The following is a 23927-nucleotide window of genomic DNA, read 5'->3' as shown; positions in this document are numbered from 1 at the left end:
CAGCAGCATTAAGACGCTTTGCCTGGTTGACCCACTTGCAATGTCACGCTTAGCTTGCAATCCACATCCTCTTTTTTTTCCAACCGCATCATATGAAACACAAGGAGGAAAAACAGGACTAAAACCAAAACAGGAGATGTGAAGACAACCTCGCATCGGTTTCGTACAGCAAGTTGTTTAATCTTATTTGTCCACTCTTTGCTACGGCACATCCGTTGCCCTATTTGAAATTCGCAACTTGCAGCAGCAGTAGCAGAAGTTGGTCGATCCCATTCCTAGAAAACTCAGTAAAACTACCTCATCGATGAAGAATATTCAAAAATACGCGAGCCCGCCGTGCACGAACCTGCGAGGAGAAAAGTCTTGGTACCCATTTTCCCTCTTTTGCTTTCTAGATCAGAAGAGAAGTAGATGGACTCGAGTTCCAGACACTGATATACAACAGTTCGATTTTGGCGAGATTCGTCTTAGGATCGCTAGGATATAAGGTAACATGAAATGAGCGAAAGGTTTGAGACACAGAATCTTGTGTCAAGTATGAAGCTGCAGTGTCTGCTACATACCAAGGAATCCTTTTCAAATTTGGCGTGGAGATAATATGGGCAGGAGAATTCCGTGCAAGGCAAAATATGGGAGGGAGAGAGTGACAGAGTTGACATTTCCAAAGGGCGAAGATGCGAATACGCTCTGCAATTCTCCCCAAGCTGGTGACCGACCGAAGTGTGGATGATCTTCAACTAGGGCAACCTGAGCTCGATCTTGGATTAGAATGAGTTCGTATATACTCACGTATATGCGGAACATATACGTATCCGAGATCATCGTTGTTTTCGCATTAAATGGGAAAAAAGAAGGAAAGGAAGAAGTGAGCAAGAAAATAATTTGTAGCTCATCAGTTTACTAGAAAATCTCTCAAAGCATAGACATTTTAACATGGCAAAATCAAAACTATGGAAAAGAAAAAAAAAAAAAAAAAAAAGCCTAACAAAATGACCCATGTACAACATCATCTTCCCCAGTTGCTTCTCTGAGACGACAGGAGCTAATCAAAATGATGATCTGCCAGCGCTGGCTTTTCAAGATCTGCTCAACGTCAGGCTAAATCAAGAAACAGAAAGATGAAAAGATTTATGTGATTATTTCTTTCTTCTTGGTTTTTCTGGGTTCTTCTTCTTCGTTCTTTTTGATCAGCAGAACGAAGTTGAGGTTTACAAATTCCTGGCCATGTTCTCGGCGATCTGAGCCAAGGACTGAAGGTTGCAGTTGACGATGGTGTCGACGAACACGCACGTCTCCTCCTTGGTGTTCCCGCTCGGGACGTCCACCACGTACGACTCCACCACCGTCGTCCCCGCCCCTCCCCTCGCCGCGTGCAGCGTCGTCACCGACCGGTAGTTCGCCAGCCGGTGCTCCCCGCCGACCACGCTGAAGCTCATCACGTGGCGCTCGTCGTCCAGGATCTCCAGCCGCTCCTTGCTCGAGTTCGCCGGCAGCCCCGACACGACCCGCACCTCCCGCACCGTCCCCACGTGCCCGTCCCCGTCGATGACGTGGCAACTCTTCAGGAAGTGCTTGTACGCCTGCGGCTCGTCGAACCGCCGCACCACCGACCACACCACGGCCACCGGCGCGTCGATGGACCGGACCACCGCGGAGCAGCACTGGTTCGGCCCCACCTGGCGCCGGTGGTACGGGGCCGCGTACTCGGGCACCGGGCCAGGAGACAACAACGCCCCGGGGAGCACGGCCGTCTGGGTCTGGGGCTGGGGCTGTTTGTGGGAGCCGAGGCCTGCGGCGGCGGCGGAGGCGGCAGAGGGTTGGTGGGCGGGGTTGATTCGTTGGAGCTGCACGGAGGAAGTCATCTCTGCGCTTCTTCTTGCTTGACGAGAGGAAGGCCGGAGCATGAAACGATGAAAGTGGAGAGATATATATGTCCGGTCCGATTTTAATGTTGTTTTCTTGCATCCACTTGCATTAGGATTTGGCTAATTTCTCGGAGAAAAAAAAGGCGAAAGCTTTTGCCTTTTTGGTGTTTGAACGAAACGAAAGGAATGGGTGAGAAAGAACGGCCAGCTTATGCGGCCGGACATGCAAGTGGGTCGTCAACTTGCATTTATTTTCCGCTTTTTTTTCCCCCCAACTTTTAGACCGGGTTTAGGTGAATTATATATATTTTATTTATTCCTTTTTATCATTTTTTTTAAGGGATTGCTTCGACACCTTGTTTTGTACGTTTGGTGATCTTTTCTCTTTTTCCCTTTTTCTTTTTTTTTTTAATTATGCCGCACATGCCAATTAAAAAAAATGGCCAAATTGCTGTTAGAGTAATCCGCAGTGCTATCCTGGTTAAGGACTTCCACGTAAAAAATCGTGCTGATTAGCGAACGCGATACTGTTTCATGCGGCTCGCGCGGCAAAATATTGCGCAACTAGACATAGTGGGGAGAATCCTATTTTGTCCCGTAAGTCTTTTGGGTCTGGGCAGGTTAGGCTGCGTTTGGGAACATTTTGGGAGAATGCAAAGCCATTTTCTCAAGGACCTTTGAGTGAAGGTGTATCTGGTGAGAGCTAGGGTAGTGTTTGGATAACTCATTTTGCAAAGCAATTTTGAAATTAAAAAAAAAAATAAAGAAAGGAAATGAAAAATAGAGGCAGCCATGGCCAAGGCAGAGAAGACATGGAGGAGCCCTTGTCGGAGCAGGTGTCGCCAACTCGCCGACTATCCTTGTCGAAGCGGGCGTCGCCGGAGCTTCCCTTCCCGTCCCCTCCCGTCCTCCCCTCGGTCGTCTCGCCCCACCCCGTGGTCATTTGAAGCTCGTTGCCCTCGGATCCGGTTACTCGCGACCACCCACGACCTCTCCTCGTTTTGTCCTTCAAGCGTCGCCCCAACCTCGCCCTTGGTGACGGCCAAACGACCTTCGACCCGCTATGAGCAAATCCGGTCGTTCAAAGCTCGTCGCCATCGGATCTTGTGCCTCGCGACCAGCCACGACCTCTCCTAAATCTAGTCCTCAAGCATCGACGCAACCTCAATCGAGGCGACGCCGATGTCGCGCAACCTTAGGTTAGTCGACACCGAGGTCCCCAACCTTAGGTTGTGCCTCTCTGGACTCCGGTGCGGCTAGGGTTGCCTTCCACGGAGGGGGGCGAAACCACTGAAAACCCGTCGTGCCTCTCGACGTCGCACGGTCGGACGGAAGGCAACCCCGGCCGCACGACCATGGGCAATCAACGTCGGTGTTGCGGATCCCTCGTCGGCATCTATGAAGTCACGTCCTCTCCTCCACCACTTCCTTAATCTGCTGTAAGGAGAAGATGAACAGTGCATGGGCTAAATTGGAAAATAAAATAAAAAGCGGTGGCAATTTGGGAAGGAAAAAAAATTCATTTTACTGTATGCCTAGCCTTTCGAAAATACTCAATGCCCAAGGCAGGTCCCCAGCTGCCTTGGGCTTTCAGCTTTGGCCCATATTTGCATTTTCTTAAAGTGGATTGCCAAACACCAAAATTTTTTTCCAGGGACTTTAGAGGTCCAAAGTGCCTTGGGAAAGTTGTTCCCAAACGCACCCTTAGTCCCCGGCATTTCAATTTTCTGCGTTTTGTCCCTTAAAACTTTTGAAATTGGTGGCGATGTACTTTTAGCTTTGGGTACGGCCAAATTTTTCTTACGTTAAACGACCACATGACTCTCCATGACTGGTCATGGAAGGCAAATTGGTCTTATGTCATCCCTATGTACGAGACAAAAATACAGGGACTAATCAGAAAGTACATTTCAGAGCTCTACATCGATGTGCATCTGGGGTTGACTCCGGTCAAATTCTTGCCAGGATTTTAGTAACGTACCATCACATGCTATGTATTTTAGAATTAACATGATCGGAGCTCCACGCAAAAATTGGTCGAAATCAATGCCAGGGGACACATTGGGACCTATTTTTCTAGAATTCATGGGAGAATACTGCAAAAATTAAAACGTAGGGGCAACTCACAAAGGTCTTATGAATTTTGTAGGGTAATACATAAATTTTCCCGACGCAGTATCAATTAATTCCGCTTTGATCCATAAAAAATCAAAGTCCATCCCTCGGTAGGAAGGCTTACTGATTTCTTTTGTCTATTTTGATCAAAAAGTTTATTAACAATATCTTAAAATTTAGCATACTATTTAAATCATGAACAATCATGGAAAATCGACTCTTTTCTTTTATATATATTTTAAAAGATTACGAACAGTTCCTAAAAGAAAATAAATTTATCTGTTTATGATAGGGTATATGATACAAATAATACTTGAAATTTGGCTCCATGTAAAATATAGTCCATCAACTTCAAATTTTTTTCAATGTGGTTTATGAACATTTGGTACATGTTCAATTTAGCCCATACATTATATGAAAATATTCAACGTCATTTTCATGGACAACATTGAACATTTTCATACAATGCATGGACTAAATTAAACATGTACCAAAATTTCAAGGACCACATTGTACAATTTTAAAGTTTATAGACGAGATTACAAATTGGGCTAAATTTCATGGACCTAATTGAACATATTTAAAATTCACGAATCACATTACGTATTAAATCAAAATTCAAAGATTATGTATGTCATTATCTTTAATGATACATCTCTCTCTCTCTCTTCTTTGCTAAGAAAGGCTTACGGTACGGCTCCTTACCATATAGAGAGTATATACCATTACGCTCAAATCCCAACTGACGGCTAAGCTACTACCCTACAGGAGTGTATGCCAATATTTATGTAATAGTTTGCGGCTAGACAAGAGTCTCTCCCTACTCCCTACCCAATCGGTAAAAGTATCCATACATCCATTCCCAGGAATTGACATACTGCCGTATATTTTACATCACTAACGATAGGAGTCTTTTCCTAGAGAACAAATGAGTTTAAGAAATTAATCCATGTACATGTTCAAAGATGATAATCTTTAAGGATACACACGTTCCAAAGATTAGCCATGCAAGAACCTTAAGGAGATTCTCATTATGAAAGTGCTTATGAGATTGTCATGTACGGCCACATTTGTCTTGTAGAAAATAAACGACAGAGTAGTTATTCCCCATATCTATGAATGCACAAGACGCCACCGCATTAAAGATTGTTGAGTAAACTGAACAAGAAGGTGACGAGTCTCTGGTTTGGGAAGGCGGGGTTTCGTTTTCGCAAAGTCCCCATTTGGCCTTTAAATAGGAGGACTCTTGTCAAGCGGAGCTGTACGTTTGACATCACTCGGCGTACTCGAAGGGTGACAAAGCTTCGCATTATTCATAAATTAAAAGAGATGGGCATTTGCTACTTTTGAAGAGATCCAACGACTCTCCCAACAAGATCGAGCGTCCAATGCATCGGGTCATGAGTATGAATCCAATTGACAACTTGAGATTTTCTTTTGGGCATGAGGAGGAAAACCGCGATACCATGGGCAGGTTGACCCCTCCTTTCTCGACCAATGTTCCAAGACGAGCCTTTTACCCGAGTCAAAAGTAAAGAGAAAATGGGTTTTGCTTTGTTGACATGGGAGTAGTGTCGTGCTTGTCTACAACGTATGTAAGATTCCTTAGCTCGATTCAAGGACGCAACCAATTAGGGGGGACGATTGATGCGTCCACAAAGGCTTTAATTACGTCGCGACACCCTCCGTTTCGCGAGAAACGATTTAACCCAACTTGTCATTTTGTAATGATTTTGGTTTGGTCCACAGAAGCTTCCGACGATGCTTGGAAATTTTTATTCTAGGGGGGATAGCGTCACGCATGAAGTCATTCCAGAGTCGGTAGTAATCGCCCGGTCGGGGTCTCTCTGGAGATGGGTTGTCCGGCCGAGCGAAGTTTCGAGTATTTTCTCGTAGTGAACCTTTGGTTTGGGTTTCGGTCCCAGCGGGCATTCGCGAACCAAACCATCATCAACTTTAGGGCAGAAAGTTACAGACCGTATGAAGACGAATGATGTCTGCAGCGCCAGCGGTTGTTCAGACATCGCGTCCAACCATCTGCGTCGCGTGTCGATCGAGAAGCTCCTGGGCCCCAGAAGAAGTGCGCAACAGAGCCCAGCCCACGATCTGTCTCTCTCCTCGTTGAGCCCACAGAATACGAGCCCTGTTACTATTACGGTTCTCGAGCGGTTGTTTGCTTGTGCCGGCGGCACGCACCAACGGCGCCTCACTGGGATTCAAAATTTTCTCCATATGGATTCCGTCTCGTCTTAACAGAGATTCAGATTAATGCACCGGGTCGGACCGTCATGAAATTTTGCGAAAATTGTAAATCCACGAAATGTCAAAACATCAAAACCACACAAATTCAAAATAAAGAAGGCGCAGCTCAAATGTCACAACCAGAAACAAATCAATACATCCTGCCCTTTTTTCGGAAAAATCAATACATCCAGTCCTTTTTTTTTTTCAAGTCTTCCACTGTACAGTTCACAATTACAGAGTTCAGCTTACAAAAAGCAAACCAAACCATTACTCAGAAACCACCCAGACAATTCACTCCTAAAAACGTAATTGTCCGATCAGATAAAAGATATTCAATTTCTGTCAGTGAAAGAACAAAGTCAATACCGTCTTCATATGCACTTCTAACTATTGTGTTCTAAATGTTCTACTGCTCCATCTTGACATCGGTGGAGAACTTCGGGTCATCCTCCAAAGCCCTTAACAATTCGTCCACATCGAACAGCTCGTCCACTGGGTAGTCACTAAGCCAGTCGAAATCGACATTGGATTCGTTCTTGGGCTCCATCTCTCCACCATCCGCATTCGAAATCTCGCCCTCCCAATCGCCGTCCTTAACCTCTGGGCCACAAGTCAATTCAGACTGACTCGAAGATGCTGTGGTATCGCTCGGGGTGCCTGCCGAATAGCCTGTGCTCGGGGTACCAGCCGAATAACTAGTAGTGCCCACCGGTGTCGTGGCTGCAACAGCTGAATCGCCGAAAGACATAGGATGAGACACGTCGGGCAGATTCAACCTGGCACACGGACCGTACATTGCCCTCGCAGCTTCATCATAAGCCAGAGCGGCTTCGATTGCAGTTGGGTACGTGCCCAGCCACAACCTATTCCCTCGGTTTGGCTCTCGGATTTCAGCAACCCATTTGCCCCAAGTCCTCTGCCTCACTCCTCGGTAATTGAAGGTCGTATTCTCGGGTCCACCTTTGCCTTTCATACATCCCTTTTTCGACCCCTTCGCGGGCACCTTGCGCATAGGCTTGTCTCCATTGGACTGCGAATCGACCTGGTCGTTGTATTCTTTCCATTTTGCTAATGTCTCTGCCACGGACATAGACCCTTGCCTTCTACTCCGTGACTTCCTCTTCCTGGGCGAAGACAGAGCAACAGAGATAACGTTAGTACTCGGAGCCGAAGTAACAACCATCTGCACCTATTCGAATGATTACCGCAATCAGACTAAACAAATACAGGAAAAAGCAAAAAGAGACGACTTCATATAGACCCACGAAGCCTTCGTCCCCAAGTTTCGATAGAAGACTATTTTATTTTATTTCCTTTTCTGGGTTAGCACAAAGCGATAATGACAACGGAATTCATCATTGCTTGCCGAGCAAGCAAGAACAGAGTAAATGACAAAACAAGCGGAATAACTCGGTGGAGCAGCCTAAGTTAGGTTTCAAGCAGCCTTCAAAACATCAAAGCGCCGAAAAAGGAAAGGGAACATCGCAGCAAGAACTCAGCACACCCTTGACCAAACAAATCCCCAAATCCAAGATTGCAAGACAAACAGAGAATTCTCCAGAAACATCACACAGAAGATGGAAGGGAAACTAAACCAACCTTTCAACAATCTCTGGCGACATGCGAGCACCCAAGATCCTTTCGAATCGAACAATCGCTCTTCCCCTTTCTGCTTCCGGTCTTCCTCGGAATCGAACTCTGCCTCCAATCGAGCGGCTTCTTTCTTCTTCTTGTTCCTCCTCTGTTTCTTGATTGGGAAAAGGAATTGAATCAGGGTTCTTGCGAGCTGTGGCGAAATCGGTCGACACGCTCAGTTGGTCTTTTGATTACTGATGCTCTGGTTCTTGAAACCGAGAGAGATGAAGAATCTCCTTTTGATCTGGATGGCAGTGCGAGAAGTTTCCAGTCCAGCGTGTGTGCCGGATATTTATAGCATCTCTAGATATTTCCGGATTTCTACTTTTTTACCCCCGAGCCTTTTCAGTTTTCAATTGACAGAATATCGCAAAGGATATGCTCACACGCACGGGATGACGTGGCTGATTTTGAGTCGAGTCGTGGCGTTTCGATAGCCGAACGTTCTTACACGCGTCGCCGAGGAAGCTTCCGGAACACTCGAGCCACACATCGCTTTCTTGCTTGCTGCTTAAGTACATTTGTTTTTTCTCGTCCTGCTCCCCGTGAGTTTCGCTTATTTACGGCTATGCCACGGGCCAGCTGGATCACCGCTGTTGCTGGTAAAGATGCGATTGTAAAGCTCAAAAGTTAAGGTAGATATTTTCCTTCGACCAAAAAAAAAAATCTTCGCAAATTATTTCACCATATAGATAAAAATGAATGAAAATGGATGGTGGCGTTTTCCTATTTTATTAAAAAAGTGCGCCTAGAGTCTTCCTTATTTTTCGGTCACGACGCCTAGACACTTCTTTAAAGAGCCATATAAAATAATTGTTGCCTAAAGGTTTAGGACTATATTATCAAATTTAAAAAATTCATAACTAAATCCGTATAATAAATTTAGGATTGATTGGGTAATTATACAAAATTTTAATTAATGGGATTATAAGTGAACTTACATGTATGACTCGCTCCTCATTCTTTCATCTTTTATTCGATGTATGGTTTTTCCTTCAATAGCGTTCTTAAGTTTTTCGTCTTATTATATGCTAAAAGTGATTTGTGAAATTTCAAGGGCAAAATCGATATAAGATAGTTGCCATCATCATTTTTTATTAAAGTTAAGATTAGTAGAAGACAAGCACATGTGACAACATTTCTGCTCTATAAATCAACTGGATCAGAAGTATTTTTTTTTTATACTTCTTCAAGTGGCTCCAAAACTACTTTTGGAGAAAAAAAAATACTCCATAAGTTAAAACTAAAGAAGTTACGTAATGTAGCGTCCCATATCGCCGACACCTCGACGGGAAGGCTTTCCAAACCTTGCTCTCTTTCTTTAGTTAATCTTTCCTTAATCAGAGTAATTGGCACACACGGAAGCTTTAAAATAGAAAATCAGACATGGCATCCATACGGGCACAAGTGTATGTCAAAACAAAAAATCAAACGGCGGGCATGCTTAATAAAAGGGTATGGACTTTTATGGTTCACTAACCAAATAATAAACATCTCACATAACAAAATCATTCAGCAGATCAACTCACAAATTTCCTATTCACATTTCAATTAAGCCATTTACATTGCTCCTTAGTCAAATAAATTAAATGAGAGGATTTATAAAGGAAGCTAATCTACTCCAGATTACGGCATTATCCATAACCTCCAGCTATCTTTGCTCATCCGAAAAAGGTGTTATCAACGAGGGTGAACTCAAGGCTCCGCAAGTAAATTTATAGGCCAAATGACTAGACCAACTATAGAATCACTTGATCGTAATCAAAGTTACCACGACAGAATTTAACGTATTCAAAGGATAGAATGTCCGAATCAAATCAGAATCCAAAGATAAAGTCAATCAGAATCCAAAGATAAACTAAATCAGAGTCATAAATAGCACGATTCGAGATTTATTGAATTAGAATTCAGGATACTCAAGGATATGGTTTCATGATCTCATAATATCAAAATCAAAGCTACCACATCCAAAACAAATCGGCAGACAATGCCCACAACACCAAAGTCATAAACACTATAATAATAAGGACTAGAAATCTACTTGTCTCGACTAAGCGAGAAAACAAACGAACAATCAAACAGACGAACAGACAAACCGCTAAGCTAGGGTACTAATTGGCCAACAAGAATCGGCGTGGTAATAGCATCGAACGGCCGCGCATGGGGATGTGGCTCGCGAACGGTGACGGCTTGCGAGACGGAGGTTGGAATAGGGTGGTTAGCGATTCAAGTAGTGTGACGACGTTCTGACAAATAAACCGACTCAAAGCAATTTATAATGACTCGGTTAGCTTAGGCCGGTGAGTTTGCAATCAGTAGCTTGCGGTAGAGTCGGTTTATGACGAGTCAACAATTTCAGCAGCTTACAATCGGACCAGATCGCGATACATGTCAAGTAGCTTGTGATGTGTCGTGTTTGATCGCTTTATCGTGCTTACATTGGCTAAATTTCAAATTTCGTGCCAAATGATTCTAAATTGTCAAGCACTAACCTGCTCCTATTTTAAGCAGGTGAAAGTTCAAGTCATCACACGTAATCAAACAGATTTCTATTCCAAACACAAATTCTACCCCGTAACCGTTGTCATGCGCCCCCTATTAAAGTGAAAAAATGACAATGATGCTTTAAGGCTTTTCTTTATAGTTTTCAATATAGATGCATAAACTCCACCACAAGTTAAAAAAAAAAGATTTATTTAAGGTTGCATTTTATTTCATGAAAAATAAATAATTCATTTTTAAAAAATATCATCTATATCATTTAAAATAATTAACTAATGAAAGATATTTTTTTGGACAATAATTTATAGTCGAGTGTTTTTATGAAAGAAAAAAATTTTTTTTGGTTATTATTTTTTTGAATAATAATATAAGCGATCGTTTTTTAAATAATATTAAAGGGTTCATCTTTAAAATAATACTTTTAAATTATTTACCTTTTGAGACGAAAAAATAAAACGAATATAAAACGCTTCAAGTTCTGATGACGCTAAGATAATATAAAACGAATATAAAACGCTTCTCGGGCACAGCGATCCTGGCATTGCATGTCGTCCATGTGTACGCACGACACCTCCAAGGGGGCTCGACACGTAGGCGAATATGTCATGACTGACTCAGTGGATGGCGCATGAGACCAAGCATGGCAAGTTTGACCATCTTCTATGCGTCGGGATTGGCCGAAGCATGGGGAAGATTGAAGTGACTCACTACCTTTGAATATCAACTTTGAGAAGAAAACTCCAGATTTGACACTGCTTCTGTCACACATATATATTTGGGTTTTTTTCCAATTTAATTTTTTTAAAAATAATATTTACAAAAATATTTTTTAAAAATAAATATTAACGGATTTGGGTCTCGCTCGCGGTTGGGCTGCCGAGCCGGCCGCCCGGTGGGCCGGCTTGGCAGCTCGGCGGCCCAACTGCCGAGCGACCCACTTGCTCGGCGGTTGGGCTGCCGAGCAAGCCCATCCCCTTTTTTTTTTTTTTTTTTTTTTTTTTTATAAATTTCGTTTTTTAAGTGTTTTAATTATTTATATTTATAATATTTTCATATTTTTTAACATGTTTATATTTATTTTATTTATATTTTTTTTTGCGAAGCTTATCTTTATAACATAATTAGTATTAATTAATACAAAAAATTATTAAGATTTATAATTCATAAATAATGTTGTAATTATGTAATTAATTGAAAATATTCACATAAGGAAAATCCTCAATACCAAACGAAAAAAAACCCTAGCCGCAATATAAAAAATAGAGCCCAAAAATTTTTTTTCCGGGGGCGTTGCCCCCGAACCCCCACGCCGATTTGTTCGCACCGCAAAGGAGATTTGTTCGCTTACTCCAAGTTGGGCCTATCGGCCCAACTCTCCGCGTCGCGAACCAAATCTCAATTTTTCCTCCATTTTTTGGCCCGCACAAAAATATGTCGGGTCGGGTCATAAACCGGACCGGGTACATAAAATTCAAGACTTATATTAACAATATATGAAATTAATTGAAAGTATTCATAATATAAAATTGGTAAAATATTCATATAAATAATGTTGTAATTATGCAATTCGGTCGGCTAAAAAGATTGAAAGAGGAGGAAAGAAGGGAAGGAGGGTTCATTTAATATCGAGAAGTAACATCGAAGGGAAAAAAAATGCAAAATTGACAAGGTCGGGACAAAAAAAAAAAGACAGTGCTCGTTGCGAACAAATCGGCGTGGGGGTTCGGGGGCAACGCCCCCGAAAAAAAAAAATTTGGGCTCTATTTTTTATATTGCGGCTAGGGTTTCTTTTCGTTTGGTATTGAGGATTTTCCTTATGTGAATATTTTCAATTAATTACATAATTACAACATTATTTATGAATTATAAATCTTAATAATTTTTTGTATTAATTAATACTAATTATGTTATAAAGATAAGCTTCGCAAAAAAAAATATAAATAAAATAAATATAAACATGTTAAAAAATATGAAAATATTATAAATATAAATAATTAAAACACTTAAAAAACGAAATTTATAAATAAAAAAAAAAAAAAAAAAAAAAAGGGGATGGGCTTGCTCGGCGGTTTGGGCAGCCGAGCGGCTAAGCCGGCCCACCAGGGCCGCCGCTCGGCAGCCCCATGCCGAGCAAACCTTGCTCGGTAGTTGGGCTGCCGAAGCGGGTCTCGCTCGGCCCCAACCGCCGAGCGAGACCCAAATCCGTTAATATTTATTTTTAAAAAATATTTTTGTAAATATTATTTTTAAAAAAATTAAATTGGAAAAAAACCCTATATATTTGTAAATGCTGCGTAATGCCCACATATCTCTCTCTCTCTCTCTCTCTCCCTCTTAAAGCCAACCCGAAAAAGTTTTAGACTATAAGAAAAGATTACATTGCCAATTTGTCACACTTAGTATCACCATATTGGGATATGATTTATACTCTCATATTGACAGAATATACAAGGTCTCGCTCCTCAATAAATGGGTGGGGATCTTAAGGAGGTAGGTTCACCGAACGCTAAAGGACTTTTAAAATTTGGGCCGTATGTTATTGATAGTTTGGGTTTGAGCCCATAAATAGCTACCGTTATATATAATCTCTTTTTCTTGTAATTAAGAGTTATAACAAAGAGGTAAGAGATGCAAATTATAATAGAATCCTCTATTAAATGAAACCTTAATTTAACGATAAACCAAGATAAATCTTGTATTTCGATTTTTTTCTCACGTTTTCTTTTTTATTTCATTGTGTTTGTACATCCATAGGATGTGCGATTAGATTGATTATCAGGAAGATGCTTGAAGAGGAATCGATGCATGAGCTTTATATTATTAGTTGGAGCTTTGGTGAGTTTGATAGGCTCGTTGCAATTCGGATTTCTTTTTGTCGTGCAGAGGAGAAAAAGAAACCAGAGAGAGGGAAGAGCACTGGAGTTCGTATTAGGGAGAACTCTTTGGTGACAGTGCAGTTTCATTTAGTGTTTACTCGGATCACGGTTTGATAATATATTACGGATCTCTTCATCGTTTTATATTTTCTAGAATTTCAATATTATGATTGGACTAGATTTTTTTTCATTTTAATTCAGGCTCAACTAGTTAAAATATTGAGCTGGATCCTCTTTAATTTAAGCTACCTCATGAATCAGGCAGTTTGGGCTAAAAAGGATTAGGTCCTTTGGACTTAGGATAATGAGAAGAAGAATGATAACATTTGATAAGGGGTAAAAAAAAAAGAGTTAAAAAAGACACTCAAATCGTAATACATTTATTTATATTCCTTTTCTCACCGTAACATCTAATCGAAAACTTATCGTAACTTAATGACTCTATTTTCTTTACCTCCTTCTCTTTCGTTACTAATTAAGATATAGTATAATCGATCCAGTCTTGTTCACATTCAACAAAAAAAATGGAAGGGGAAGAACATGGAACATCATCTGATTAAGGAGAACTCTTTGATTATGAAGTTCCGTTGCTCGAAGCTTTTGAGAAGTCCTCAAACAAATATGGCATCATCGAATCGTCGTCATTCCTGTGAAAACCTTATCTGTTTATAGGATGTTATACTGATTTGTCATTGAATTCGTTGGATGGCAGAGAGATCCAAAGACATGAAACTTATTTACTCTTTTTTTTTTTTTATGTGGTATGTAATGGAATGTAGTTCGAGTATGAGTTCGAACCGTGTGTGTCAAGTATGCTAAGATATGTTTAGAGAGCAGTCGAGTAATCTTCAAGTGTGTAGGTTATTCGCAAACTTCGGTTGGTCCTTAGAACATGTTTGGTTTTGGGAGCACCGATAGGTTTGCCGATTGAGCCGCATTCTCAAGCTGACGGAGGGCATCTTAGGCACCACTTTCCTGGAGTTGACGATTAAAAAAAAATCAAAATCGACTCGACCCAAATAATAATGACTTGATAAATTGAATTATTATTTTGCCTAAAAATCATGAGAGTGGGATAAAGGGAAAAGAGATAGAAGAAAAAATAGAAAATCTCGATCCGTAATTACGTAACGATTAGTGTCCAGTCTAATTTTCCTCGTCAGTTGTCGAGCCGCGAATACGAGCAGCCAGAGAAGGGGATAAGCAAAGCTCCAATGGAAGTGCAGCTGCTTCCGCAATCCCTCGCCCTCCCGATCTCGCCCACATCGAGCCGTCCCTCGTCCCCGCGTCGCAGAGCTTCTCTCAAGACCGCTTTCCACAGACGCCACGCGCACGCCCGACGAGTGCCTCGAACTTTAGTCGCGAAATGCAGCGTCTTCGAAGACGAGCAGAGCGGCGACTTGAAGGACGTGCTGTCGGGCATGGTGGGCGCGCGGGTGGAGGAGCTCCTGAGCAGAGAGGAGAACCGGGGATTGCTCGACGGGCTGGAGAGGGCTTCGCGGAGGGTGGACCAGGCCAGGAGAGAGCTCGCGGAGATCGAGAGGCAAGAAGTGGAAGCTCGATAGATGAGGAATTACATCGAACAGCTCGAGAGCAGAGCTTCCGGGGTGCTTTCATTGACCGTAGATCGTTCAATTTTCCCTTTCGAAGAAATTCTGCATTGTGTATCGGAATGAAACTGCGTGAGAGTTGAGTTCACCGTACTTCCGTAGTACGAACTCCGGTGCTCTGTCCTCTCTCCGTCTTCTTTTTCATCGCTGCATGATAAAAATAAAATAAAATTACGTAATCAAACGGATTTAAAGTGTTGTCATACATGCTCTGTTAAAGTTAAAAATTGGCAATCATGCTTTAAGGCTTTTCTTTATAATTTTGTAGTTATTCTTATTTGCGATTTCGATATTGATGCATAAACTCGATCACATGTCCAAAAACAAAAATTATTTAAGGTTTCATTTTATATCATGAAAAATAAATAATTTAAAAATTAATATTGAAAAAAAATCATCTATATCGTTTAAGTGTTTTTCATGAAAGAAGAAAATATTTTTTGATTATATATTTTTATATCTGATGTAAACGATTAATTTTTTAAAATAACATTAAAGCGTTCCATCTTTAAAATAATATTTTCAAATTATTTACCTTTTGAGACGAAAAAATAAAAGGCTATTTTGTCGAATTTCGAATAAATTCAAGCGTGTAGTGTACACACCTCCAAGAACTCGACACGTAGGCAAATATGTCATGACTAGCTCAGTGGAGGGCGCACGAGACCAAGCAAGCATGGCAAGTTTGACCGTCTTCTATGCGTCAGGATTGGCCCAAGCAAGCATGGGGAAGATTGAAGCGACCGACTACTTTTGAACATGAACTTTGGGAAGAAAACCCCAGATTTAACACTGATTCTGTCACACACACACACATATATAATATGATTAAGCACAAAAGCATTTACTACAATTTCGTAAATGCTGTGTGATGCCAGCGTCTCTCTATTAAAGGCAACCCGAAAAAGTTTTAGACTATCGAAAAAGATTATATTATCAATTTTTCATATTTAGTGTCACCGTATTAGAGTGTGATTTACACTCTCCATTGACATGAAGCTATAAGATCTCACTTCTCGGTGGACGGGAGGTCTGAAGGAGGCAGGTCCCATCGGATGCTAAAAGGCTTTTGTAGCTTGAGCCGTATTTTATTCAAAGTTTGAATTTGAGCCAATAAATATCTACTGTTATATATTCTCTTTATCTTATAATTAAGAGTTGTAACAAAGAGGTGAGAGATATTAATTATAGTGAAATCCTTTATTGGATGTAGCCCTAATTTAATGGTGAACCAACATAAATCATGTATCTCTTCTTTCCCTGCGTTTACTTTTTATTTTGTTTGTGTTTGTGCGTTCATAGGACGTGCGATCAAGTTGATTATCGGGAAGATGCCCGAAGGGGAGTAAGTGCATGAGTTTTATATCCTTAGTCGGAACTTTGGTCATAGGTTGCCTAACGGTCTTGAGAGGCTTGTTGTTTTCGGGGTGAACCCTTGCGGTTTAGGATTGACATTAATGGGAAATTACTAAAAAAGTCTTAGATCTATTATAATTGTGTCAATTCAGTCCTAAACCTTTTTTTCTTTGCCGGTTGAGTCCCAAACTTTTTGTAATTATGCTAATTCAGTCAATTTTGTCGATCGGCGTTAACGTAGATAATTTTTAATAATATTTTAATTTTTTTAAACTTTTAACTTTTTTCCTTTTTTTCCCCTACCTATACGATGATTCTTTTGCCATATGGAGAGTTAATTTACCTACTAAAATATCGCCTGCCTCTTTCGATAATAAAGATCTAATTCTAGTTTATGTTTCATGAAGGATCCGATAGAGTTTTATACGTATACTAGGGGGAGGGGGAGGGGCCAAATTGAAGTAAGTCTTATGTCCCATATAATAAGAATTAATTAACAATGTAAGATATCAATTTCACTAATTGTGCTCGTACAAATTGGATTAAGAAATAATCAAGTTACATACACATAACATATCTATTTTCTTCCAACCTCATTTTTAGGTATGTTATTTCGTATTTGATTGGGTTCTCATAAATAATTGTAAATCCATCTAACAATATAGACAGAGAGTAATTCATACATCCTATATTCCCTGCTTTAAATAAAGTTTATTGAATGAACCCCCACCAATCAAAGAAACTACGCGTAAAATGAGGAAATGTATTATTCTCGTTCTATTCCAGTGATAACATTTTTTTTTTGTTTTTTGAAAAATATTTTGGATCCGTTCATTTGAAATATTTTATATTGAATATTCATAATTCATTCCAACGACAATTGTTTAGTCTATTTGATAGAGGGAATTTTTTTTTATGATTTTCTTTTTTAGTATGAAATGAAAGAACAAGAGTCTAAATCTTCCTTTACATCAACTTTTTTTTATCCACTCTACGAAAAAAAGAAATAAATTTCCTTTTCTATCTATATATTTTTAATCACCGAGGTTTAGGTTTAATTCAAAGATGGATTATTTATGATCATAGATGTAATATTCAGTAAAACTTTATACAAATAGTGATATCCCAGTAGTTTTTTCTTTTTCAATTCAATAATTGAATGATTTCTTAGGAGTATTTGATATTTGAAGAAGTCTAAGATTGTTGAATACATCCACATAAGTTACTTGAGAATGCAATGTAGATTCAATACAAAGAACTTTTTTCTTCCTAATATTTAGAAATTAATAATTAATAAAGAAAATAAAAATATAGCATTCATACAATAAAAAGAAAATCGAGGGTGAAATTGAATTCTTTCTAAGACTTCTTTAGAAACCATCTAACGATCGAGCTGGACGGCCATAGTGGCAGTAGGTGGAGGGAAAATGAAAGGGAAAAAAAGGAAAAAAAATAGTAAATAGAAATAAAAAATAAAAAAATCATAAAAATTATCCATGTCGTTGTCGACCGGCAAAGTAGATTGATTGGCACAATTGTAAAAGGTTCAAGACTCAATTGGAAAAAAAAATAGTTTATGATTGAATTTGGCACAATTGCAATAGGTTTAGAACTTTTTTTGGTAATTTTTATGAATTTTGCTTGTATACATAGAAATGCATAAATTTACTAATGAATATTGAAACTAAATTATTTCGAAATGCAAGACATAGGCACGAAAATCTTCCGGAAAATGCGTAAGATCCATTCAAACAACCCCAAGGAATGTCGAAGTACGGATTTTTTTTGCGTTCACAAATCACAATCAAGAAGATGTCCCCGGCATTTTCTTGTAATGTTGCGCGGAACAAGCAATCGAACAATAAAATAAACAGAACAAGAAAATAAATTGGACACTAGATGTACGTGGTTCGGTCGTATAGACCTACATCTACGGGGAGAGCAGCAATGAATTCCACTATAGAACGAGCGATACACGGAGATTACGGAACCACACTCGAGTCACTCAAACACTCTTAGTGTTTCCCAAGCCCCAATTACATCCAAGAACGCATACAGTATTTAGCCCCCAATTCCTAACGAAATAATCTCTCAATCTCGCAAAAGAATTAAAACAAATCTAACCTCAAGATTTAATCGGCTTCAATACTTGAGTTCTTGATGTAATTCCGCGAACAAAACGAAGTCCCAATGTCAAGCACTTACTTAGAAATGGCGCTTCAAGAACTTCTACGATTTCTTCGGATGAAATTCACGAGCAAAACCAACGCACCTGCTGCCAAGCACTCAAGAACGGCGCTTCAACGATATACATCTTTTTGCATACCTTTTATATATATATATAGCAATCCAAGAACCCAAACCGAAATCTTCAAGGAAAAGATATCCGTGAGAATATTTGCAGAGATATTCCCACCGCTTTGAGGAGTCCAAGTTGAATGGGTCAAACAAAGTTGACTTCCGTGTATATCTCACCCTACTAATTTGGTATAAAACAAAACTACTTATCCTTCTGCAACAAGGACTCTTACACCAAATCATAGTTTCCGTAGCACGCCATCAGACTTTCACAATATTCCAACCTCCACACTTTCCTTACTGAGTCGGCTTCCATACAATTAATCTTGGATCGGGTTTTGTTGACGAGCTCAAATTCGAGACATATTTTAGCATGTAAGGTAAGTGTGGTATTCATCGGTGGAACACATGACCGGGAGGCATTAGCATTGGTTATCCGCATGGTTGGACGGCCCGGCGTGAGTGTTGTGGTGTTTCGGATTGTCTTCCGTGAAGTTGACAAGGACACACATGAAGCTATGGAGAAGGAGATCGATGATGCGCTTATCCACGAATTCAGGGCGAAGAAGCTCGACATCCACGATGGCGGCATGTACCGTGAGGTTGTGGTGCAAGATTCCGAGCAAGTGATTAGCCAAATTGGGAATCTAAAGGACAAGTTTGATCTCATAATTGCAGGACAAAAGATTATGTACAAATATAATTATCCTTTTTCAATCTCGAAGAGATGAAGATAAGCTTGATCAGTTGTGCACTGGTTTGAGAAGTAAAATTTGCCTATGTTGCAGAAAAATACTTGCACGCAGTGCAGTTGGACATTGAATCTGTCACCCAACGACATAATTCCAAAAATAAACCCTACTCTCTTGGGTGGTGCATCTTCTTACAACTCACGCTTGGACATAAGTTCAAGAACAACTCAAAACCGGAACTCGTTGTCCATTCTCTCTCTCTCTCTCTCTCCCTCTCTAATGACGGGGGATCAACACCCGCTGAGATTGAGGCTGCATTACAAACCGGTAATCACAGTAACATCAAAAGGGCAAAAAAGAGAGGAAAGTCAACTTCTCTTTCGAGACGATGTCGTTTCAGGGAGATCGGTTGCCGGCCGGTGATATTTTGCCCGAGTCGCTAAAAGGTCCGCACGTCTGCGCCGAGTTGAGCAGGGTCACAAACGTCATCTACCCTGCGTTCTTGGTGCAGTTCACGTTGATGTCCCTTGCCTATGTCTTCCTCAGGCTTCTTCTCAGGCCTCTTCGACAACCCCAATTCGTTTGCAGTGTCTTGGTAGGTACATTGCCTAATATCACATGTCCTTTCACTCTGTATATCATGGGAAACTCCACCTGGATACACGTTGATGTTGCGATTTTTTTCTGAATGGCTAAAGATGTGCCCTCAGGAATTGAGAGAGCAAAACAATTTCATTTGTCCTCTCGCATTTTCAGGCCGGCTTTCTGGCAAGCCCTTTCGTCGTGGAGAGGGCCAAGATCTTCGCGCCGAATTCCTTCCCACACGAAGAAATTCTAGTGGCTAGAACCGCAGGTTTTCTCGGCACGACATTACTTATATTCTTATTGGCGGTGAAGACGGATGCAACCGCCATCCAGCGGTCGACGAGAAATGCCTCGATCATTGGCTCATCGACCATACTCATGACTTTCGCCTTCCTCTCGCTCTTGATCCATACCTTGAGTCTCCCTGGAGTACATAAGGGGTTCTTCCGGTGCACATTTGCAGGGGTTCTATCGCTCACGCGATTTCCTAATGTTGTCTACGCTTTCAATGAGCTCAACATTATGACGTCCGATTTAGGCCAGCTCGCTATGTCTTCTACCATGCTCAGCGAAGTAGTTCTATGGACGTGGTTGTTCATAGACATATACATTGCACACCGTGTGCAATTTTTTTGGTCCGCTATGGCTGCCTTGGGTTCGATATTGGTTATTTTCTTCGTTATACGACCGCTGATCATGTTGATTATCCGAAGGACACCGGAAAGCAAATCAGTGCGCGAAGTTTACATCACGTCCATTATCATCGGATCTTTAATTGTAGGAGGTTTAACCGATTTGTTCGGCACCATGCATTTCGGAGTGCTTCTGGTCGGACTAGTGATACCGAATGGACCACCGCTGGGGTCAACCCTAAGTGAGAAGATTGAGGTGGTCTGCACGGAGGTTCTGATGCCGATGTTCTACGTCTCTGTTGGGTACAGCATGGACCCGCGTTTGATAGACATGAAGATCACCAGAGAGATTTTCCTCTTGATGTTTGTTAGCGCTCTAACAAGGGTTGCCGGAGCTCTATCGGCGGCAATATTCTGCAAAGTGAGGCTCCGACATTGCGTCCTGCTTGGCCTCATGTTGAACATCAGGGGTCCATATGACTTACATCTACTCATCCGCTGGCTTGTGAAGAAGGTAAGGTCCATAAATTTTCATAACTCCTAGCTGTCGAACCATATGCTAATGTTTTGCACGATCACGTTATATTATTTGGTCCGATCAATCTCTCCACTGATACATTTAACCCCGCGAACAAGAGGATCTTTAATTCTGTCATGAGTATTCGTTCACCTGATGTGGTTACGAACTCAAAATGTGAGCTCAAACAATTGATCAAACCTTATTCTCTCACTGGCAAGATGAAACCGGTTCATTACAGCTTGATTTTTCGAAGGGTTCGCCTAGTTCGAACTCTTGAATGTCCATAATATTAGTCTAGCAACATTAGGCCCTCTTTCCGCATAGTTCGAATTCTGATTCACTGATTCCTAATAAGTCGCATTCTTTTATGGACTTATTGTTTCTAATTGCAGGACATAGACAGGCGAACTTTCACAATGCTGATATTATCAGATATCGCACTTACAGCAATCGTGACGCCTTTGATAGATTGTTTCTACAACCCCCACACAAGATTAATTGCGTCAATCAGGAAATGGGCAATGTCCACGCAAACAACCCCAAGGAATGTAGAAATGCGGGTTCTTTGTTGCGTTCATAATGGAGATAATGTCCCAGGCATCATCTCTCTTATCGAAGCATCGAACCCTACGGCCGAAAGCCCCATATGTGCCTACGTTGTCCACTTGAACGAGCTCGTTGGCCGCTCGATGCCGATCATGGTCCCTTACAAGAAGCAGATGACGAGAACTCAATCCAGGAGTTCATCGCACCATATAATGCGCGCGTTCGAGAATTACTGCAACAACTCACATCAATTGGTGAGGGTGAAGCCCTACACGGTGATCGCGGAGTACAAGAACATGCACGAGTACATATGCCGGCTTGCTCAAGAAGAACTCATCCCTCTCATCGTCATCCCTTTCCATGGAAGCCAAGACACCACCAACATCGCGGACCACGTTGCCTTCCGGAATCTGAGGGAAAACATACGGACCTACGCTCCATGCACGATGGCCACATTGGTGGACAAGGGCGTGCACAGTTGCACGAGCAAAGTGCCGTCGATTTCAGGTACGGTCGGTGTGATATTCATCGGTGGGACGGACGACCGCGAGGCACTAGCGTTGGCTATTCGGATGGTCGGACGACCCAACTTTGGTGTGGCGGTGCTTCGGCTCGTCTTCTCCAAAGTCGATGGGGACATGGAAGGAAAGGTGGACGAGAAGCTCGATGATGGGCTCATCAATGAATACAGGGTGAAGCTCGACGTCACTGAAAGTCATATGTACCGCGAGGTAGCTGTGGAAGATGCGGAGCATGCGATGAGTAATATTCGAGCTATGAAGGACAAATTTAATCTCATAATGGTGGGGCAAAGGAGAAGGGCCGGGAGTTTGTTCTCGGAGGAAACGATGTTGAATTGGAGCGAGAATCCGGAGCTAGGAGTGATCGGAGACATCTTGGCATCATCGGATTTCTGCGGAGAGATGACGTCCGTGTTGGTGATGAAACATCACGGCGACACCAGTTGCAACCTTCAGAACGCTCCAACTGAACATGAAGGAGAGTATCTTCTTAGAAGAACACTGTGTTGAAAACGATTTGGCGGCATAATCTCTAGCTCGAATTGAAGTAAGGGGCGCTGCCAGAAATCGTGACGCCGGCGACGAACTCCACCCTCGACTCCTGTATGCAGGACCGGAACTTTTTTTGTTTTTGATCATTAGGGACACCGGCGATGCTTTAGAGAAGAAGGATGATGACACATTGATAGAGAGTAGAAGTGTGTTGTGTGGTGGAAAAGCCACCAACGAGATGAGAACGGTAGAGGGTAAAATGTAATCTTTATGATGTCGAGGAGTTTCTGCATGTATTTCATATGGGATTATACCTGCATGTATATAGTGGAGTATGTTATAGGTGTCTTGTGAAATTAACAACCCCATCAACACGTCCGACTCACCTTGTTCGATTCACTCCAGTTTAATGATGGTTTTGCTCTCCCCAAGAGGAAAGAAAAACCGCCACATTGGATGTGTTTGTTAACTCAATGAGGAAGGAAATACTTTTTGGGAATTCATTTTTGAGGAATATGTTTTCCCTTTTTCAGGTTAGGGAATTTATTTTTCAAACTTTAAACATTCATATTTCTTTGACTGTAAATGATTTTCCGTCGACTTATGAGTTTCAACAATGCGAACGCGTGAAAGCCTAAACAATTAGTTCATCGACCGTACTTTGTAAGTCCTTCTTCTTCTTCTTTTTGCGCTTTTTGGGCATTCCAATCATCTCCATTAGCAGTTCATGATCATCAAGCAAACATGGCCTCCAAGAATATAAGTCATCTGTTCTAATTCAACAAAGTTGCATGCAATTGCCTTGTTGTTCCAAATCTAATTTTCGTCCATTATTTAGTAATTCAACTTTTGTAAAGTTCTTGAGGCTTCAAGGTGTAAAATCCATTTACTTTTGAAATTGTGCGGCGGACTATGGCCGGCTGGCGTAGCAATTTTTAATAACATTTTAATATTTTTTTGAAATTTATTTATTTATTTATTTGGTAAGGACTTTTATTTATTTATTTATTTATTCTTCATATTTTCCTTTTTTTCTTTCTTGCTTTTTACTTCATACTTTTGACGTGGGTGAGCCTCGCCTCCGGCCAATCTTCGGATCGGTGACCGGCTGGAGGAAAAAGGAGAAGAAAAAGAAACAAAATCAAATTAAATTAAATAATTTGAAAAAATATTAAAATATTATTAAGAATTGTCCACATCAGCATCGGCCGCTATCTGCGTTAATGTTGACCGTATAGATTGAATTGGCATAAATGCAAAATGTTTAGGACTGAATAGAAAAAAAAAATGTTTAGAACTGAATTGACACAATTACGATAGGCTTAGGACTTTTTTGGTAATTTTCTCTCAAAGAAAATATGTATTTTTTAGGGTTGAGAAAATAAACTCGATAACCTGAAAAGTTGACTTTATGTTCTGGATTTCCCCTTAATAATCC

The 23927-nt window shown here is 41.0% G+C and overlaps 4 protein-coding genes across 6 annotated transcripts; 2 read left to right on the top strand and 2 right to left on the bottom strand.

Moving 5' to 3' along the window:
- Positions 1-874: 874 nt before the first annotated feature.
- LOC115743792 (abscisic acid receptor PYL4-like) lies at positions 875-19459 on the bottom strand. Of its 3 annotated transcripts, XM_048279111.1 has the most exons (3): positions 5690-5700; positions 4634-4645; positions 875-1864 (listed from the first exon to the last, which is right to left on the bottom strand). In XM_048279111.1, exon 3 carries the CDS (start codon positions 1860-1862, stop codon positions 1209-1211), a length of 654 nt encoding a protein of 217 aa, XP_048135068.1. In that variant the 5' UTR covers positions 1863-1864; positions 4634-4645; positions 5690-5700; the 3' UTR covers positions 875-1208. The 3 variants fall into 3 exon arrangements, with proteins under 3 accessions (XP_048135068.1, XP_048135067.1, XP_048135069.1); XM_048279110.1 differs by lacking the exons at positions 4634-4645; positions 5690-5700 and adding an exon at positions 19446-19459 and having other exon boundaries at positions 875-1866; XM_048279112.1 differs by lacking the exons at positions 4634-4645; positions 5690-5700 and adding an exon at positions 12667-12696.
- Positions 6432-8136, bottom strand: LOC115743789 (dehydration-responsive element-binding protein 2A-like). The gene is made up of 2 exons (XM_030678756.2): positions 7824-8136; positions 6432-7348 (listed from the first exon to the last, which is right to left on the bottom strand). The coding sequence occupies exons 1-2, from the start codon at positions 7844-7846 to the stop codon at positions 6631-6633; spliced, it is 741 nt and encodes a 246-aa protein (XP_030534616.2). The 5' UTR covers positions 7847-8136; the 3' UTR covers positions 6432-6630.
- On the top strand, positions 13269-14907 carry LOC115732776. Its single transcript, XM_030663459.2, has 2 exons — positions 13269-13306; positions 14401-14907. The coding sequence occupies exon 2, from the start codon at positions 14452-14454 to the stop codon at positions 14800-14802; it is 351 nt and encodes a 116-aa protein (XP_030519319.1). The 5' UTR covers positions 13269-13306; positions 14401-14451; the 3' UTR covers positions 14803-14907.
- On the top strand, positions 18942-22754 carry LOC115731522 (cation/H(+) antiporter 15-like). The gene is made up of 5 exons (XM_030662189.1): positions 18942-19127; positions 19594-19788; positions 19950-20924; positions 21323-22479; positions 22640-22754. The coding sequence occupies exons 1-5, from the start codon at positions 18942-18944 to the stop codon at positions 22752-22754; spliced, it is 2628 nt and encodes an 875-aa protein (XP_030518049.1).
- The last annotated feature ends 1173 nt before the right edge of the window (positions 22755-23927 follow it).

Source organism: Rhodamnia argentea, chromosome 5, assembly GCF_020921035.1.
Source record: "Rhodamnia argentea isolate NSW1041297 chromosome 5, ASM2092103v1, whole genome shotgun sequence".
Classification (NCBI taxonomy): Eukaryota; Viridiplantae; Streptophyta; class Magnoliopsida; order Myrtales; family Myrtaceae; genus Rhodamnia; species Rhodamnia argentea.
The sequence above is the reverse complement of the archived record's forward strand: the minus strand, read 5'-3'. Positions and strand labels throughout refer to the sequence as shown.

Coding starts and splice junctions, on each gene's coding strand:
- LOC115743792 (XM_048279110.1), bottom strand. CDS start 1,862: ATGACTTCCTCCGTGCAGCTCCAACGAATCAACCCCGCCCACCAACCC.
- LOC115743789 (XM_030678756.2), bottom strand. CDS start 7,846: ATGTCGCCAGAGATTGTTGAAAG. Junction 7,349..7,823: donor TCGCCAGAGATTGTTGAAAG/GTTGGTTTAGTT, acceptor GTCTTCGCCCAG/GAAGAGGAAGTCACGGAGTA.
- LOC115732776 (XM_030663459.2), top strand. CDS start 14,452: ATGGAAGTGCAGCTGCTTCCGCAATCCCTCGCCCTCCCGATCTCGCCC.
- LOC115731522 (XM_030662189.1), top strand. CDS start 18,942: ATGGTTGGACGGCCCGGCGTGAGTGTTGTGGTGTTTCGGATTGTCTTC. Junction 19,789..19,949: donor AATTCGTTTGCAGTGTCTTG/GTAGGTACATTG, acceptor TCGCATTTTCAG/GCCGGCTTTCTGGCAAGCCC. Junction 20,925..21,322: donor TCCGCTGGCTTGTGAAGAAG/GTAAGGTCCATA, acceptor TTCTAATTGCAG/GACATAGACAGGCGAACTTT.